Source organism: Pavona decussata, unplaced genomic scaffold, assembly GCF_977016875.1.
Source record: "Pavona decussata unplaced genomic scaffold, jaPavDecu1.1 SCAFFOLD_262, whole genome shotgun sequence".
NCBI lineage: Eukaryota > Metazoa > Cnidaria > Anthozoa > Scleractinia > Agariciidae > Pavona > Pavona decussata.
In genome coordinates, this window is record NW_028145665.1 from 448,411 (window position 1) to 468,295 (window position 19,885).

The 19,885-nt window shown below is 36.6% G+C and overlaps 1 protein-coding gene across 3 annotated transcripts; it reads right to left on the minus strand.

Annotated features, from left to right (window-relative positions):
* Window positions 1-562: 562 nt before the first annotated feature.
* Window positions 563-19,735, minus strand: LOC146455989 (uncharacterized). Of its 3 annotated transcripts, XM_085093568.1 has the most exons (7): window positions 19,619-19,735; window positions 13,195-13,527; window positions 9,654-9,704; window positions 8,961-8,990; window positions 8,012-8,059; window positions 5,037-5,066; window positions 563-3,362 (listed from the first exon to the last, which is right to left on the minus strand). In XM_085093568.1, the coding sequence occupies exons 2-7, from the start codon at window positions 13,271-13,273 to the stop codon at window positions 2,851-2,853; spliced, it is 750 nt and encodes a 249-aa protein (XP_084949694.1). In that variant the 5' UTR covers window positions 13,274-13,527; window positions 19,619-19,735; the 3' UTR covers window positions 563-2,850. The 3 variants fall into 3 exon arrangements, with proteins under 3 accessions (XP_084949694.1, XP_084949696.1, XP_084949695.1); XM_085093570.1 differs by lacking the exon at window positions 5,037-5,066; XM_085093569.1 differs by lacking the exon at window positions 5,037-5,066 and having other exon boundaries at window positions 7,991-8,059.
* Window positions 19,736-19,885: the final 150 nt, after the last annotated feature.

Genomic DNA, 19,885 nt, shown 5'->3' on the forward strand with positions numbered 1-19,885 from the left:
TGTTGAATGTAGGTATCTGTTGTATTTAATATGTAGGTCGCGACTTAGCATTCTAATAAAAATTTAACAAGGAAACATTGTTCTTGATGTGTTGTAGTCTAGCCATGTGGGAAACAATATTTATTTCCTGGCTGCAAGAAAACCGAATCACTTTAAAAGTTTTATAGACGCTTGGGTAACATGCAACTCTCGGTTAAAGCGATTAAAATAGCTCGCAAAGAAATCAAATTATCTTATCAGGTAAACTGGCAAGACATGTTCATACATCTGGTCTCTATTTCTTAACTTCTCACTCATTTAAAAATAATAAGTATTTACATCACTGTTGATAGGATCAACATGCTAATGTATTGCAGTGGCCCTCAGAAAATGGATGTTTTAAAAACATTCTCAAGAAGTAATGAACTACGTATAATATTCTTAACCTTGCAAATATGGTTTTTCCTGATAAAGATCATATTGATTTTTTTTCTTTTTTTCACAGAAAAGGTTTGGAAATTGTTTGGAACAATTTTAATGAAAATTTTCTGTTCCTTTTTTTTTAACAATATTGATAAGAGTGAACCGGAAGTCAACTTTCACTGGAAGTTATGTTACACGCATGCGAACTGATTGACAGATTCAAATAAAAGTCCCTGTATTTTGGGGAAGAGCGCTCCATGGGAAAATGTTTTGCCTTTTTACAGGAGTTTTGCCAATGGAAACTCCGGACTTTTTTGGGAATTTGACCGGGAAAATTTAGGAAATTTAGGGAAACAAAACCAGCTATTAACAAGAAGCAATATACCCCACCTTTAAGCTTTAACCAACTGGTCCCTGCTATTAGTCCCCTAGTGTGTGCCGACCTTTGTGGTATAAATGGGCAATGAGCCCCTCTTCAACTAACCCTTAATTATTATATCCTAAACAATTTAAGTGTTACGACTGATTCAAGCATGTTTTGCAAATTCTAATTCTACATAATCAGGAAAAACCTTTTAAAAAGGGCTTTCCTGATTAAGATGATATAAAGTAAATAATAATACTTTCTTGACTTTCAAAGAAAAGTTTGGGGAATTGTTTTGAACATTTTTTTATGAAACCAGTATACAGTATAACAGTAATAAATACACGTGCCTTAAATTGCATTTGACATGAACAATTTTTGTTGCTTATTTGAAAGGCTTTACAATGTAGAAATGCCAATGCAAATAAGCAAACATGAAGATGTCATAATATTGACTATTCAAAAATGCGCAAATACTGATTCAATATCTCTGAAAATATTTCTGGAGTGATCTTCAAACTTGGCACCATCATTCAAAGTCAAAAGGGGAGCAAAATGATGCCTGTCATGCTGTTGCCGTGACAATACTTTTGTTACTGGCCCTTTTCAAAATATAAACTGAAATTCCCAGTTTTTTTTTAGAACAAAAATCGTCTACTCCAAAAAATCTATTAAGGAATCTTTTAGGCAATATGGGAAGTATCAGGACCCTCTCTCTCACTTTGTGAGGTTGAAAGTTGAGATATTTGTTTAAGAGATGGAAAGGGACTGGAGCAAAGTAGGTTGCCATGACAACCAAGCTACTGGACTCATTTTGTTCCCTGTTTGATTTGAAACTCTTGTGCCAAGTTCAAAGAGTACCAAACCACTAGAGATATTTTTGAATCAGTATTTACGCATTTTGAAATAGTAAAAAATGTGACATTATCATGTTGCCTATTTGCATAATACAAAACGTCAATATCTTCAAAACACAAAAATCTATTCCAAAAAAGAAAACGCCATTAAACTTGACATTGAAAAGCCTTTCAAATAAGCAACAAAAATTTTTCATGTGATATGTACTTTACTGTAATGAGCAATAAGCCCCTCCAACTAACCCATATTATATCCTAATTTAGGTGATTTGATTGATCAATATAATCAGGAAAAAAGTAATACTTTCTTGACTTTCAAAGAAAGGTTATGGAAATTGCTTTGAACATTTTTCATGAAGCCAGCTATTTACAAGGAGCAATATGCCCCACTAGGTATCCAGCATAGCAGTAATATATGCACGTGCCTTTACAGGTGTTTATGGCAATGAGCAATAAGCCCCTTCAACTAACCCCTGGGGTTAATTATATCCTGATGTGGCGCTTATTGAAAGATCTCCATAGATCTACAAAAACAATACAATGCAACTCTAAACAGCATCAAGGGGATGGTGAGATCTAAGTTGAGTAAAGACACCACTGTCCATAAAACGATTTAAAACTGCCAGAAGAGACAAATTGGGACCATCAAAAGACACTTCTGTTAGTTACTGTTATATTTTTTGAATACATACAAATATACTGTTGACCTAAAAGGAAATATTGCTTCTTTGTTTCCACTTTTTAAATGAGCGCTGCCCTTGAATAAGTGCCACATTTGAGGAGGAAAATATTTAATAAGCGCCACGGCGCTTATTCGAGTAAATATAGTAAGCGTTATGATTGATCACAACATCTTTTGGAAATTCTTAACTATAAATTCAGGAAAAACCTTTCAAATAAGGGTTTTCCTGATGAAGATGTTACTAAGTAAACTAAATAGTTTCTTGCATGACTTTCAAAGAAACGTTTTGGAAATTGTTTTACTCTGACTAGAACATTTCTTTTACGAAACCAGCTATTTACAAGGAGCAATATGCCCCACTTGGCATTAAGTATAGCTTTTAGTAAGCAGTACTGTATATTTAGGTGCCTTAACAGGCATCTATGGTAATGAACTATAAGCCCTCCTTCAACTTAGCCCATGCCTTGCCTCAGACACTGTACCATTGACAAGCTTAACACGTCAAAATTTGTGACTGCTACTTAAAAGCAACACAACATTTCTGTTCAAGCTGGCCATTCGCCACTTCTTAAATCGAAAGTGTCAGCATGTAAAAGATGTTGGAATGCCGACACAGGGCGCTGGAGATGATCAACCATATACCTCATATCTTGGGGTGCTACCTTCTTTAAAGTATACCTTCCTTCATTCTTATGATATCCAAATTTCAATTGTTCATTCACCTTTGCTGAGTTGAGAAATAATTGGTGGTTCAATACAGCCCACAAAACTAACAAGTACTTTTGCCTCCAAGGCAAACCACACTTTAGGAGAACATCTTTCTCAGAATTGTAAAGGAACACCACAAAACCCTCATTGCTAGCTAATATTGTAGGTATTAAAGTTAAATTAGGGTGGCAGCTATGATAAACAAAAGAAAATGCTATACATGTTGCTATGGCTTGTGATGTGGATGACATGCCTGTCCCTTTTTTCCCTTCCCCTGCTACATTCTTGCCTGGTGACAACTTGTTTGATCCACTAGCTTCTTCTGCAGCACTATTACCAGGAGAATCATCTTTTTAAAACAAAAAAATATATATTAAATCATTTACACTATCAGGGACCACGGACCATATTTTCAATTGGGGGGTGGGGGGGCTAATTCAAATGCCGTAGGTTTAATACGTGCGCCTTTCTTTTCTAACTATAGTTAGTATAAATCTACTAGTGTTCTATCACGAATGCCGTTCTCTGATTGGCTACGCTACTCGCTATCTATTCTGTGATAGATAGTGAGTAGCGATTTTCAACAAAATGGCGCTCGCTTCTTCGCGTTTTCGAAGTGTCTGCGATGAGGAAATAGATAATTTACTTGTTTAGTTTTGAACGACTAGTAGATTTATACTAAAACAATTAGATTATTCGCTCTCGATTTCTATGCGTGATAGTTGATTCGGGCTTCGCCCTCATCAACTATCACGCGATAGAAATCTCGAGCTCATAATCTAATTGTTAATTAGAAAATTTACACACTGATGATCCAAAACAATACAAGCTAACTAAAGTTATACCTAAGCAGGCTTCATGGGTTAAACCTTAGTGTGCAAACATACAACCAATCCCAATGCTTAGTTTTTCGCACGTGCGAGAGGGAGCACATGCGGATCAACATAAATATTCAAAACCAGCAAACAAGTGTGAAAAACAACAGGCGAAGGAAAAAAACATTTTTGATATAAAATACAGCCACCTCAAGTGTAGTACTGCAATGAATTTAAATGTGCGCAGTTAACATCACCGATAAAAACTAACTGCTGAATAGGCGTGTCGTTGTGTAACAAAAGAACACGCAACTATGGTTATCCATGTTGGCCGCGCTCATCCATCGTTTTGGATCATAAAGGTGTTTATTCCTAACAATAGTTAGTTTGATCAGAAAAGAGGTCACAGTACTGATTGGAAGCTAACTAAAGTTATTTCTGTCCTAACGACCACAGCCGATGTTTTCACCCTTCTTGGCATCGTGAATGCCCTTTCAACGGTTGCACTTGAAGCAGAATTCATGAGCTATCACGTCTCTCCTGATCAGCAACTTTTGTTAGGTACCGCTTCCAAAATATTGGCAGGCTGTGACTAACAATGTGCTTGTTTTCTGAATAAGAAAAATGTCCAAAATCTTGGAAGATCTTTTCCTCTCTGGCACTCCACCACATCTATGTTGATGTAAATCATACAAGTCTCTTGTTTGATTATAACGCTGGACTGTACGTTCCTGCGTGATTACGCGCTGCAACGGCATGTCATCGATTGTTTCAGATTCTCTTTTGGGACTTTTGATGGCAGTGGCTAACGTATGCCATTGAGCCGACCTGTATACAGCATGTTGTCATTCGACTGAATTCTGTCTCTGGAAAATTTTTTACCTGCACACACCTCGTCAAGAAATGTGGGTTTCTTTATAAGTAAGCAACAATGTCAACGTGAATGTTAACGTGCTTATTGGCCACAAAAAAGGTTAGCCAGGACCCCAGGGTGATAAGATTGCATGTTAACGCAACTTATTTTTCGACCCGGCTAGGTAGGTTACCCACCTCCATGTAAAAAGCCGCTTAGGTGGCCTCACTTTCTTAAGGTGCATGCATTACCATAATTATTGCAAATTGCTCATGTCGAGTAATCCGTTACGCCCCTGACTATATAAAACCATTAAGTAATCTACTTATGCTAAATTATAACAAAACAGTTTTACCTGATCCTTTGCACCTTTTAGCCGCAGGTCCTGTTGAAAGAATCAATAAAACGGATTTATAATTCATAATATAACAAAAAAGAGAAAATGCATGTAACAAGGAGCTTTTGGAATATCAACAGTTAACCTGCAATCAGGGCCAACAAAGATATACATGTACATGCAAAAACTTTATGTAGCCTGTTTAGTTTCTCACAAGAACCTACAGGTATATATATGGTGAAAAAAAACAACAACAACCAGGCAACCAGGAAAATAAAGACTGAAATTGTCTGACATTTGCCATGAGGACAACCAGAATTTTTGCCTAGTTTTGAGCACTGAGTGAGACAAAAACAAACCCAAATAAAACAGGTTATTTCCCACTGAAAATGCCAAAAACCCCTTTTTTTAATGCAGTAAAATGCAATTCAGGTGGCTTACTACAGTTTTAAGGGATAAAATTTCCCAACTTTGAACTTTTTTTAAAAATGCTAAAACATGTCTTTCCCTGTTTCGTATTACTGTTTGTTACAGTATATAACCATCATATGAAACATTTCAACCATACAGGCGCTAAAGATAGTTAAAATAAGAATCAAGTGCTTTAAGGGGGGACTGGGAGCTAGCAGTTTCAATAGCATTTTTCTCAAAATCCACCCATATGACCCTACCTTAAAAATTTCATAAACTAGAAATTGCCTTTGCTTGAACACCCATGGATGCAAAAAATAAACAAAAATCTGTAAGACAGATTTTTTGCAAAAGGGGAAAATGTCATATTTTTGCTATTTTAAGGTAATTCCTCTGTTTTGCATTGCGCATCCTTACTGCGCACAAATTATTGCGTCATAAGCGCGCACTCACAGCGCACACGCATGAAAGTCCTACTAGATTCCCTATGAGTCTAAGCTCGGCAGACAGATTTTTTTTTTCATTTGCTAGATCGATTCTAATTGATATTTTTTTTTTCGCCGCGTTTTAGCCTAAATGCCAAAATTTCACTTCAGGTCCGGTTTGGTTCAAAACCGCACAAGGTGGGGGCCTTGGGATAGTGGTGTAATGACATCAAAAGCAGAAACTTAAGGATCTTAAGGAGGCTGAATATAGTTTTTTTTGCACATGCTCGTGCTGATGTGAGGCAGCGCGCACTCAAAGATTGCAAAAATCAACCATGGTGACAATTTATTTGTCCAATACCTGTTCCATATGTGTTATTTTCATTCCTAAAATGACACACTGTTGTAGGTTTTAGTGTTCTTATAGAATACTACATAAACAAGTTTCAAGAAGCCAAAAATCCAGGAATTTTGCAGGATTTTTGCCATTGCTATGAGAACCCAACTGAATGCAGTGCATGCATAATTAAACACAAAATTGAAAATAGATTGATTTCATGACTTTTGAACCACATCAACTTTCTCGGAAACGCAAGTGTTGCTCAGGAACCACTCGATAGAATTTCATAAAATTTGGCAGGGAGATACTTTATAAAGCGGCTAGTAAGTGAAGATAAAAGATATTTGTAGTTTAACAAAGAAAATTTTAAATAATCAAATTGTCCTTCAACAACAGATAGCTGAAAATCTGTCTGTTAAAATACAGTTTTAACAGTGTTAACATGTGTATATATTGTAAGTGACTAGTTTGTTTCAGCCAAATGATGAAAAAATCTATTGACTCAATTTTCGGTGAATAAATAAAACCTGATTTCCTCCAGTCATGTTACCATGGCAATGACAAAGACGCCACCTTAGCTATCAAAATAAGAAAGTTTATCCTTTTAACTGATGTCTGATAAATTTGGTGACCGATGGATTAGCCATTTTTAAAAAGATGGCAAATGCGGTGCAGGTATTATGAACTGTGTTCAGCAACCTTACACAGAGAACTTTAACAACAAAGAACTCTTGCATTCCCTAATAGTCAGCAGTGTCGGCACATATCTGCATTTGTCAAACTAAATGTGCTTGTGGATTACATAGCCTAAGGGTAAGTTTGTACAGGAAGGGTTTTCTCTAACATTTGCCTTTGCTTTAGCGTGGCAACTTATCGCCCAGGCAGTTCTTTTGCCACCCCTTCCCTCCCTCTTGCTACTGATTTGACAGTCTAAGAGATGCCTGTTTCCCTTACTACGTGGGGGCTCATGGCTGCTGCCAGCCATGAGAGCAGTCCTCATCTAAAAGCTGGTAGCCAATAGTGGCCTGAGAAGCTCCTGGATGTCTCAGGCATCCAAATCTCCCTAGCAATGCAGTTGTTAACAACAAATGGCATACATTCCAAGTGTTTCGCAGTAAATATAAACATATTAAAATTATAGTACATGTAAGGATTTAGATCATTCAAAACAATCATGAAAAATAGTGAAAATGCTGAACAACTCTTACAGCACGTTTTTCATGGTTTTTAGTTGGCTTTTTTGTGGTGTTTCCATAGTCTCAACAGTTGATTGATAAAACAATTCTGATAATAATTTTTTCTGTATCTTAAAATTATATTTTTGGTCCAAATGGTGAATAAAGCAAGTGGGGAAGTTTCCTTGTTTGTTCTGCCATGAAACTTTCTTTATCCTTCACCCCATGAAAACAGATAACAATTTTTTTTTGCTTCCACTTGGATAAATTAGTTTTCCATAAATGAAAAGCAGTGAGCAAGTCTAAGCGAATCATATTTCATTTAAGTAATATGAAATGCTTTTTGTCACTAACAGTGTGTGCCGGCCGTCTTTTTACTCTGCGAAAGCAAATAAAATTCTGCTTAAATTGCACTTTCAAATGCATGTAAAACATATGATAGCTTCAGAGCTTCATCATGACTTATTAGTTTTCATAAAAAAAAATGGGACCACTGAAAAAGTCCCCATAATCAAAAAGTCTGGATAAAGGAGGTAATCAAGGTTCAAGTGTAGACACAGTTCACTTGATTTTAATTTATTTAGTGATTTTCACTTTGTATTTTTTGTAAAGTTTACTCACAATAATGTCTAGTATACTTACCATTATCATCATCGTCATCATCATCCTTGGGTTCTGCCTCTATAGCACCTTAGGAGAAAAATAATAAAAAAGGCATTCAATCAAAATCACTGACCAACACTACTGCACCTGCATGCACTACTGAAAGAATATCAAAATCAACCACTTTACACAACATTTAATTCCAAAACAAAATGACTGTCAATTTCATTTCTATTTTCTGCCACACAAACAAAGATAGAATCATAATACAATGAAAAATAAATAATTAAAAACAAATCAATATACAGGAAAATACATTTTCATAATCTCCAGGAAAAAATGTGAGTTGAAAAATTTAAGTTTCCTGACTTTTCATTCACTTTGACAACATCTAAGACTTTCCCTTACCTTTTACAAAATTCAACTACTTTTCCCCAAAGTTGAAGACTATGACACAGAAGATGCCCCTCCCCGTGCTTCATTTTAACAGAAAGAGTATTATAAAAAAATCATATACTGATTTTCAAGTGTTGTAAGTTATAAAGGTCATACAAAATGTAACTTATCATTGTTTCAAGTGGTTTCACAGCCTAAACCTGTCCCTCCAGTCCACAGTGTTCTCTGCATGTCTACCAAGCTGATACTGCACATCTTTATTGCAATGTGTCAAGACGCATCTATTCAAGCTGGCTTACAATTTGTTTTAATATATATATATATATTATATATATATATTTTTTTTACATTTATAACATTTTTAATATTTTTAACATTTTTAATGTTTTTAATATTTTTAATATTTTATCGTTTAATCGTTTTGATACTTTTAGTTAATATGCTGTAAAGAGCTTCAGAATATTTTATAATTTTAGCGCTTTACAAATGTAAATTATTATTAATTATTGTAAAACTTAAGAGTCCTAGACAGTGTGGTCCCTCTATTTTCAGGAAAGTAATCACTGTATTTACCTATAATCACTGTATTTACCTATTCCAGCAACACAACAATCTTCAGAATCTGCAATAATAAATATTTAAAGTCTATACATGACTTGTATAAAGTAAACTCCTCCTTCAAATAGACCACTATTTGCTTGGTTACCAGATAGATACATGTAGATAGATGCAATGCCTGAGGACACATGGTTACACATTATTATATTGCCTTCTTTAGTGACTACTGTATCTAGATGTCTATTGAGTAATATGTGACTTGAAGATCCAGGCAAAGCTAGAAGTGCGGGGATTAATTATCTTGGTGGTGTGGGGCTAAGTTAGAGTTGTCATGCAACAGGGGGAGTAGCCTGGTGTGTACAAATCTAGTTGAACAATTTTCATCATGGATGGAAAGGTGGTTACACTCTACATCTTTCCTGCAAGTACATTGTATAGAAGGTCCAGGCCCATAACAAATTGATGAAGTAATGATGCTTGGGGTGAAGAAAACAGTTCCAAAAGGTTAAATGCAAACAAGTTTCTTCAACACAACTTTTTTCCGTTATTCAATGACATAACTTTGCTTCATGTGAAAAATTGATGCTGAACAAATTCAGCAAGGCCAACAAGCTTGAAATCAATTTCTTATGAAAAATATAAATTCAAAGTCTACCATTGAAAGCTTAATTTTTTAGTTGTCTCAGGTAAACAGGCAATAAGTTTGAGTTTTTTAACACTGACATACCTCTTGGACAAGCAAACCAGTCTGGTTCTCCAAATAATGCACCTTCATAACCTATAAGGATAAATGTTACTAATTTAAGTATACAGTCATGTAACTGGCTATCATATTTATTTATTTATTTATTTATTCATCTTAGGGTTTTACGATGTAATTTTTATGTTTTTTTTTAGTCATCTTGTAATTACTGAACTCTGAATCGTACAGTCCAAGTTCAAGCCCTGGCCTGGATCATTGTGTTGTTTTCTTGGGCAAGATATCTACTTTCACAGTGCTTAGACTCCACCCGAGGCACAAATGTGTACCAGCAAAATAATGGTAAAGGGGAACCCTGTGATGGACTAGCTTTCCATCCAGGGGGAAGTAAAATACTCCTAGTTACTTAAGATAAGCTCCCTGTATGGGCCATGGCTCGACGCAAAAAATATATTGCTCTTGGTGTGTTGAACAATTATTCTGCATGAAAAATTACAGTTGTTGTAAAAGAAAAGAAGATAATTTATGTCTCAAATGTGACAATGTGCTACACCTTTTACTTTTCTATTACAGTGGAATCCCGATTTTTCTAACCTCCAAGGGAAACAAAAATTGGTTCGAGGAATCGAGGGTAAAAATGCAGTCTTTGACTAAAGAAGAGAAACGACTTTTGCTTCGAGTTATAAGGAGTATAAAAAGAAATTAAGGGTTCGAGAAATCAGGACTCCACAGTACTTTGTCTAAGGAAACATTTCACTACCTTTTTACTTTTTGAACGTAATATGATCACAGACAGTGTAAACAGCCACAAGCGAGCAAGCAGTGTCTATTTTTTCCTAGCATGCAATGCAAAAAATGAGAGATCTAGATAGAGTGGCAATAGCCTCCTATGCAGTCACTTTTAGGGGCTAAAGTGTTTTGCTAGCCTCTAAAAACGACTGTGTGGGAGGCTAGTGCAACAAGCGCCTGCCATGTTTTTCCCTGATTTGCATAATTCTTATTTCTCCAGTAGCATGTAGTATTTCAGGAACAACTAGATTCATAATTGCATGTACTTGGGCTTCTCTTTATATGAAAATAAATTTTCTTTACATAATTTAAGGTGGTAGAACTGCTATAAACAGGTCCGTTTTGAGAATAAATTTCACAGATGTACAAGGACTTTTCGAAATAAAAACTACATAGGCTTACTAAATCTATGTCTGAGGTGTCAATTTTCACACCTTAGGTGTGAATTTGGAAATTAATTGCGGGCTCATAAAACTAGAGATTGCCGGTTTACTGTTTTCCTTTGATAGTTACGGAAATAATTTAATTTGGGGCTGATTTATGACAAAAACATCTAATCACCTTAAAATACGGGGTATGCTGGTATTTATTTACGAAGATATAGGGTTAGATATATTTTTATGTGTCCTTCAACTTTGAACAACCATAATTTTGACTTAAATGTCTCGTTCATACCGGGTATTTAAACAACGTTTCCCCAACATAACACAAACAAATGGTGCAAATTTTACGGAGATCTGATAATTCTACACCGTTTAATTGCAGGTACCTTTCTACGTTGTCTGTCACAGCAGCGAAATAAGCAATTTTAATCAGCAAAATTCGCCCTCGAATGCTTGTTTTTTGCTACACCATATTGAATTCTCATAGGTAGACCCCTGTTCAATGTGTCCATGGGAGCATTAACACAATTGCTACGCAAAATCTAGGGATTTTTCCAATTGCTGTCGTAAGAAAACATGGCGGCGTAAACAATTGCGAAACGCATAGCAACGCTGTAGCGAAAGAGACTTCATGCTGCGTTTTGGCTTTGACTCAGCGAGGGTCAGATATCAAAACAGCTTCCTCGTAGACTTTGAAGGGCTAAACAAAGCATTGGAATTAGGAAATGTCCAGGAGTTAAAAGGGAAGATGTTGTACCAAAGAAATATTCCCACTTTTCCCTACAATCTCGCTAGAACTGTGAAGGCAGGATTGTATGACGAAAACTGAATTCATGTAAAATAGCTGTCAACGCGATGTCATATCGACTCGGATTGCAGACCGCTAATTATTAACATCGCAAAAAGGCGCTCGTAGCAACCAACTTCGGCCTTTATTTTCTCCGCTCCTAGCTTAAAACAAACCCTCATCTCTTGCATTTGTTCTTAACTCATAAATATCTTTTGAAAAACTGAATTTTTAGGTATGGTTTATTTTTGACCTTAGACCAGTTCTACTACCTTAATAAATAAATGTCACGCTGAGGTCTGCCCATTGGTTATATTTTAGTTTATATTTAGCGATTACTCTCAGGTAATCTTAAATCAACACGCTGACTGATTGACTCCAGTTTTTCTTGTGTCCCACCATTACACGGCAGCTTCAAATCACTTTATGTTACATAGCCCAGCATTAATCAAAAGAAAACAGCTACAAATTTGCTTCAAAAGCTTTTATCACTTCAAGATTTCATTAAGAAAAAAAAATACCGTATTTTCTCAATTAAACGCCCCCGGCGTTTATTTAAAACTTGGCCTTACGGACCCAGCATTTTTTTGAACCCGGCGTTTAATCGGGGTCCGGCGTTTATTAATGAAGTAAAATTTTCATCATTTTTTGACAAGGCTAAAACAACTAATAAACAAACCCTGGAGGGATCCTCGCAATTTTAAAGACAGCTAGCACTACAACAAAAGAAAGAGAGTGCGTCAGCCATAACAACAGGAACGTGAACATTGCTATATATTTTCAATTTTGTTTTGGTGTACAGCATACATCGTAGTTAATGTTACACCAGACTTGTTTGTTAAGCATTTATTAAAATAACAAATTAAAGCAGTATACCGTACGGAACGTGCCATAGAAGTGCTTTTCTAGTGAATATCTGTAGTTGTTGGCTCGACGCAAATAAACGCCGTGACCTAAATTAAACGCCGGGACCTCGAACAAACGCCCCGGCGTTTATTTAAAAATTAGCAGTTTTGACCCGGCGTTTAAACGAGGCCGGCGTTTACTCGGGGTCTGGCGTTTAATCGAGAAAATACGGTAATAGTCATAGATTACCTTAATTGATTTAAACTAACTCGGACATATCTGTAACACGGATGAACGAATATACATGTAAAGTACTACAGATTGATGAATCTCTCCTGTCGCGCAAACCTAGGTGATCAAAACATGCAATGTTTGTTTGACAAACATGCACAGTTCCATGCTCCAAACGAACATTTCCATTTGTTTAGTCACCACAGTTGTCTGGGAAACTGTCAGCTTTGAAAAGTAAACATGTGTGAAGAAACGGTCAGGCTTCCCGGCTGAGCGCAAATGGTAGTAAGCATTTCAAACTCCATAGATAGAGTTTGCTCGTATAAAGTTCATGGACCGGTTCCATTCCAAAGTAGACAGTCATCATACTGAGGAACTACCATGGATTTAGCGAATTAAAAATCACAGTAATGGACCATGATGATATTGTATTGAGTTCAGTGTTGAATAAAACAATGAAACAGCCAGCTATGTAGGCTAGATATTTACAAGAAGCTTCAGTTGGTGATAAACAAAGCAGTGGTGTACCTACCTATCCAAAGTCCACCCACTTTGCAATCGGCAGGTGTTTTCAACCCTGGAACTCCTTTGAACTTATGTTCCTTGTTCATTAAACAGTACCCATTTTGACCAAGGAGTGGAAGAAAGATATTTTTGGCAATTTTGACATTTAAGTATTTTTCTTTAGTATCCCCTTCCAGTGTGACTGTGGCTAAAAGAGCATCATCTGTAAGTCGCCTGAAAGCCTGTTCGTATGACTTGTAGGCTTCTTGTTTTTTAGGCCCAACATTTTTGCTTGCAAACTCCTTGTCCAAAGGAATAGCTCATTAAATGCTAAGGAATGACAGCAACCGAAGAAACGACCCTATAAGAAGAAATGGTATAAAACCCTATGCTCACTTAATAAGATTTATAGCATTCTTGTCCATAAATTATTGCACTGTACATGTACTGCTAATTTAATTTGTTATTGAAGATTTTCATAATATAATTTAAAATAATAATAATTATTATAGTGCGCTTTTTAACATACTAGGTGATCAAAAGTGCATTACAACAATAAATAACCTAAAAATCTACCATAAAATTTAAAAATAATCACTACAATATTTGTTTATATATACATATCTAAGAAATATTTAAAGCTAATTTAAAAAGATAAGTAGAAATACATGTGATCATGCGGAGGCTTACATGAAGAACGTTCCATAAAGCAGGGCTGCAAATAAATTTTTTACCTTGAAAGGACATGTGTCCGACTAGGGCACCATTTTGGTCGGACATAACCACAAAGGTACATTTGAAAGAGTAGCATATAAAAAAGGCAAATTTTATTTGTAAATGATATAGTCAAATGTTGCAACAAAAATTTGGCCGGACAAAATGTCCGACCAAGGTTGCGATTTCATCGGACATTGGCAAATTTTGGTGGGACATTGTCCGATGACCGACAGTTATTATTATATTATAGTTATTTTTCTGATTGGTCAGTTTGTGATACGGTCAAAATTAGACAAAATCTTGCTTTTCTTATTTTATACAAGAATTGCGGATTAATTCTGTGGCTAAGAGCGAAGTGTTTGTTGAAAATTGCTCGGCTTATAGTTGAGTATACATTGAATCTTCACTCTTACAATAATTATTTTTTGGCGCAAATACTTGGCTATAAGTAGAACCCCTTTCTTACTGAGATTTGGCCAGTTTTTCAGAAAAAAAATTGTCCATATAAACAACAGGGCGTCTTGACATTAAAACATCTAAATTGACAAACAACAACAACAACAAAAAACATTTCTATGTGTGATTTATTTTGATACCAGTGCATCCCTCATATGAGAAACGCAGCTGTTTACTTGTTCTTGAAACATATTGCGACATTCTGCCGACCCCACTTTAGAAACCGACAATATGCAAACTTGATGTTATCCGCACTGTAATAGAAGCCAACGAATTTTCTTCGACATCGTAAGACACTGCTGGTGTTTATTTTTGCGTGATCTTGTGAATCCGTTGAATCTAAGTTGTTTAAAACGAAAACATTAATAGTTTTACTTCGAAATAATTATTACATGTTACTTTGGGCGAACAATACTCAGTTCTAATTGAAACAACTCACAAATGAATATCAAGCTGCACATACCTTTTGAGAACAAAATTCGCTTCCGACAAAATTGAAGCCACTGTTACTAACCTCGGTACACTTTCAAAGTCCGACAGTACTTTTATTCAAAACTAGCCGCAATTAAATTCATCTGCTAATATTATCTAAAGCCACGACAAAAATTTCCAGGCGGGTGTTTATTTGAAATCCATAACCGTAAGTTGTCGGCTGCCATTTCGAGCCTCAGAAATGGCGAAATGAGTCCAACAGCGCTCAACTATATATAAATAACAAAGATGGCCGTAAATTGAATCTCAAGCCTCAAATATTCATACTTTATAAGAAACGATTTGATTGGTTCTTGACCTTGATAATAGCTCCAATCTGATTGGTGTGACATACAAACATACACTGAAACATACATGAATGAAAAACTAAACTTCACATAGCCCACTTGCGCTGACATATAGTTATTTTTCAAGAAAATAACTCAAAAAGGAAAAATTCTCGGAGTTCGCTGTTAACTGATAATATTTAAAAACTGACGAAGCATGAAAGTGACTCAGAATGCAGGAAATGGCATTTCTGAGAGCTCAGACTCAAAATTTCCCGGGGGAACATGCTCCCGGACCCCGGCCCTAACAAAATTCACATTCACCGTCAATTTTTTGTCCCACTGAGCGTCACTGAAGTCCCGTTACAGCCTTGTGAAAAAAAAAACAGTTTCTTATAAAGAAAAAGTAGCGATGATGATGGTACACTACTAATTAACGAAATATGTCAATGACAACTTCTGCAACTGTTGTTATGCGGTACTGGTCTTGAGAAACAAGTGACATCGAGACACAGCGCTGTGTTTTGTGCTATGGTTTGAGTGTGGTAGAAAAAAAGAAATTTACTAGAGTATTCAGTGAAGCTCATTGAGAATAGCTACATATGATGTCCACAATCAGCTAAACACATTAAATAAGAGCCTAAAAATTTGGCTGAACTTAGCAGCGATGTTGATCCCCTGCTTTTTCACAAACGCCCTCGACTATCTGAGAGCCTGGAACAGGCTACCATGTAAACAAAATAAAAAGTCTGCATGTGTAAGAAAGAAAGGAGAGAATTATGGCCTGGTCGGGGGGGAGGGTACACTTTTTAAAATAAGAATTAAAAAGTGGGGTCTTATTTTTACATGACAATATTTTTTTATTTTTTATTTTTTTTTTTTGGGGGGGGGGGGGGGGGGTTCAGTTAAATTGAAACACAAAATGTTTTGAAAAACCATCCCCCCCCCTCCAACGTAATAAACGATTGGTCCCTTATCAAGTGGAAATTTTTTTCCAATCCAGGCTTGAAACCTACTTTTGCTATTCGAACTATCGCATAATGTATGGGGCTGTGCGGAAATCTTACCTACATTTGCAGTGTTTATAGAACAAACAAGATCTACCTTCTATAGGGAAGGTGAACCGCGTGGAATTTAATTTTTTCTTGTTTACCTTAAACGAAATATTGACAAGTAGCTTTAGCAAAAGTACTTGCATGAATGACAAATATATCTGGAGCATGCGTGACTCACGTCGAAATCGAACGAGCGGGGTTTTCCCCTTATCAATGACGTAATCAAAATGTGCCAAGGCATGCTCCTATTGTCGCATTACTCGGCAATAAATTATGAATTCCCGAATAGAAGGATTGGCGGTTTAAAAAACACAAACACAGGATATATTCCTATTAGATAAAAAACATTCCCGACTTAAAATATAAAACCACGTGCAAAATAACAGTTATATTGAGCAAAAGGAAAAATACTGCCCACTGAATTTTCTCTGGTGCTCAGTCAAGCGTGCCACACAGTTTGAGGCATCCACAGCTATTTTTAGCACGGCCGTGTGAAAATTCACGTTGGAAAGTTTTGCATATATAATTATGAATAAAGGTTTGAAACTGTATTTACTTTGCGATGGAAGCTGTTTCTCTGAGCAGCAAAAATAAATACTTCACTTCTTGGAGACTTGAAAATCCCAAAACCTGTTGAACTCACCTTTTAGAGAAACAACACTGGGATACAGCTGAGAACGTGGACCAACGTTATGCGCATGCGTAGAGGTAAAAACATCTTGTTCTAGAATAAATACTACCACAGGGAAAGCAGATGCTCTCTTGAAACAAATATATGCCTGTTCTCATAATTAAAAATTAAAAGTAACGTAGATCCACGACTTGTTTTTCTTAGTGCGTATGGTCAAATGTTCCACACCCCCTACCCCCTCACACAGCTAACTATTGACTGACACTAGTAATTAATAAATTAATATGAATATCTTAATCAAATTAAATTAACAATTGCTAGAACCAAAGCCCAGCCATTGTTGGCCGAGGTAGAGGCCCGGGCCCTGATTAACCGACAAAACTAAAAAACAAAATACACGGCTTGCAGAACACGAACCGCTGGGGCTCATGCCCCGCGCGGTTAAAAATAAATAAAATAAATAGACTGCAGAACACGAACCGCTGGCACAGACGGGTTTATAGCAGAAAAGCTGAAGGCGATCTAATTTGTCAAAAAAAAAAAAAAAAAAAAACAGAAAAAAGAAACTTGTAACATTTTCCCGCGTGCTGACCGGGATGAATGAAAGTGGCAGCTTTGTTCAAGTTTGAATGAAATCGAGAGCGTTTTGCATCAAGTTAAAAAATTGAGTACTCGTCTTGTGTGCCAATCGCTCCGGCAAAATTTTCTACAAATTTCTAGCCTCAAAAGCTGCCAAGAATTTGCTGTGTCAGCTGGGCCGAGCTAAAAGACTGGAAAAGCTTTTCAACGATTTCTCAGGTGAGTGATTCTTTGTTTACTACGCAAGCAATTTCACGATCTTTCCTCAGTGTTTTGACAAACGCATCTAGTGCCTTGTTGCTTGCAAGAACTCTGGATCTTTTATGAAACTAAATGGTTTTTCAAGTGGGTCTAGATCTGATGTTTCTAAGAATAATTACTTTGTACACCGTCTATCTTTTTGTCTGCCAGAAAGCTAAAATTTCTCGAGGCACTTCAGTGCGAGCTCGGATTTTCTCAGGTGGTTTTCTCCATCTCTTCAAGACGAGTCGAGATCTCTGTTTAACGGTTGCGAGAACCAATCTAAGGAAATACATCCACTGTTTGTAATTTCTGAGCCCCAGAATACGGGACAATCCAAAAGTGTAGCGAAAACAATACTTTAACGTACGTTTTTGCTGAACTGTAAGCTTAATTTGCCAGTTCATAAATAGAAAGGTAAGCAGTAAAAGATTTTGTACAAACGATTACAATTCTTAACAGCAAACTTGGTTGTCTTTGTTGTGTTCAGTATAAAACATCGTTATTTATAGTTTGGTGTTCTTCCGAGGTCGTTACTTTTTGAAAGCGCTCTGCCATTTTTCTCCCGGACGCATGAAAACTACGTATATCGCAGGATATCTGTTGTGTGCGGACGACATATATTGAGCTCGCAATGACCATATCACAATGTGTTGAATAATAAATCACAATATGTCTGTTCCCTCGTGAAAACAGTTCAAAGACCTTTAATAAGTACATTTAGATCTAGACATAAATTCTTCTGCCACCTACATTTCGACCAGAATAACCCGGCCTTAACTTCGTCAGAGTGAATAACTGAACCGTACGCTACACATGCCACCAGTACACTGTAAACTATAACGAGATTTAAAAACGCGCTACATAACTGAGGGCTTGAACAATCGATGAAACCGATGATCGGAAAATCAATCGATGAATCGATGACAATCGATGCCTTGTTAGTTAATTGGCATCGATTGGCATCGGCCAATCGATGACCAATCGATAATCACACAAAAGTGGTCGCAACTCATCGATTGTCATCAATTGGTGTTAAAAAAAAAAATTTCGGTATTCCACACGTTCCAGCATGTACGTATACGCTCTCGCAGTACGCACAAATGTTTCAGATTTGAATTAGTTCACGGGATTGTTTGTATGCAGATGCGACTGGAGACGAGTGAGCTCTGAATGGTGGGTGATGTAATTATACTGAATTGTATAAAATAAACCAGAATAAACGTGAATAGGCTTCGGTAATCACTTTATTACTTCTTTGTCACAACAGAGGTGCATAAAGTAAACAGGGTAAAAAATGAATAAAGTTTACTGCATGCAGGCTTAAATGGGTGAGCCGTATAGTAAAAGCTGGAAAAAAAGAGACCATATCGAGAAACTTAGAGCTGCGCGGAAAAAAGCCAACAACACAACATGTACAGCCTCTGTCCGAAACACAGTTATGACCGGTCACAAGAGAACTATAGGCCATAGTTTGGACTCAGATTCTTTTTGTAAATCTTGACTGAAAATAAAACGCATCAAAAATGAGAACCAATCGATGACAATCGATGTCAATTAACTGATCGATTGGCGTTGATAATCGATAAAAATTGATAATCGCTGAAATCGATAATCACAAAAAACCCGTGCATCGATTGTTCATCGATTATCAATATCAATCGATTAATTGGCATCGATTGTCATCGATTGATCGATTGATTTTCCGATCATCGGTTTCATCGATTGTTCAAGCCCTGATAACTGTAACGAGGGTTACGGTTTTTTTCGCCAACGAGTAGTTTCGCCAACGTCGAGTTCGCCGTGCTCACGCTTAAAGAACGGGAAATTTTTGTGTTTTTCTTCTGTAGTATAGTAATAGTTAATTCGGGATTTGCTCAGCATTATTTCAATTTAGTGCAGCTGATTCATCACTATCATCTGCGTTGGAGAACAGACAACTCGGCGAAAAAACCAGTTAATGTAACACTGTAACAAAATATATCCATAAAAAGATAATGTCTCATGTTGCCTTACCATTGGGAAGAATTTTGGATGAAATTCTGTTTTGGAGAAAGGCACACCCCAACAGTTTGGCGCCTCGTCCCTGATGTATGCAAAAAACACTCCTTCGACGTCCATTTTTCGCTAACGCGACGCCACCACACAGTGCACCGGTACAGCGGTGTTACTCGTCACCATGGTGATCGGAAAGGAGTGGATTACCAGCCAATGAAAAAGGTCTCTTCAATTTATAGGGTTTTGGATCTTGTGATGGGTAAGAATACGGTACTTTTCTTATTT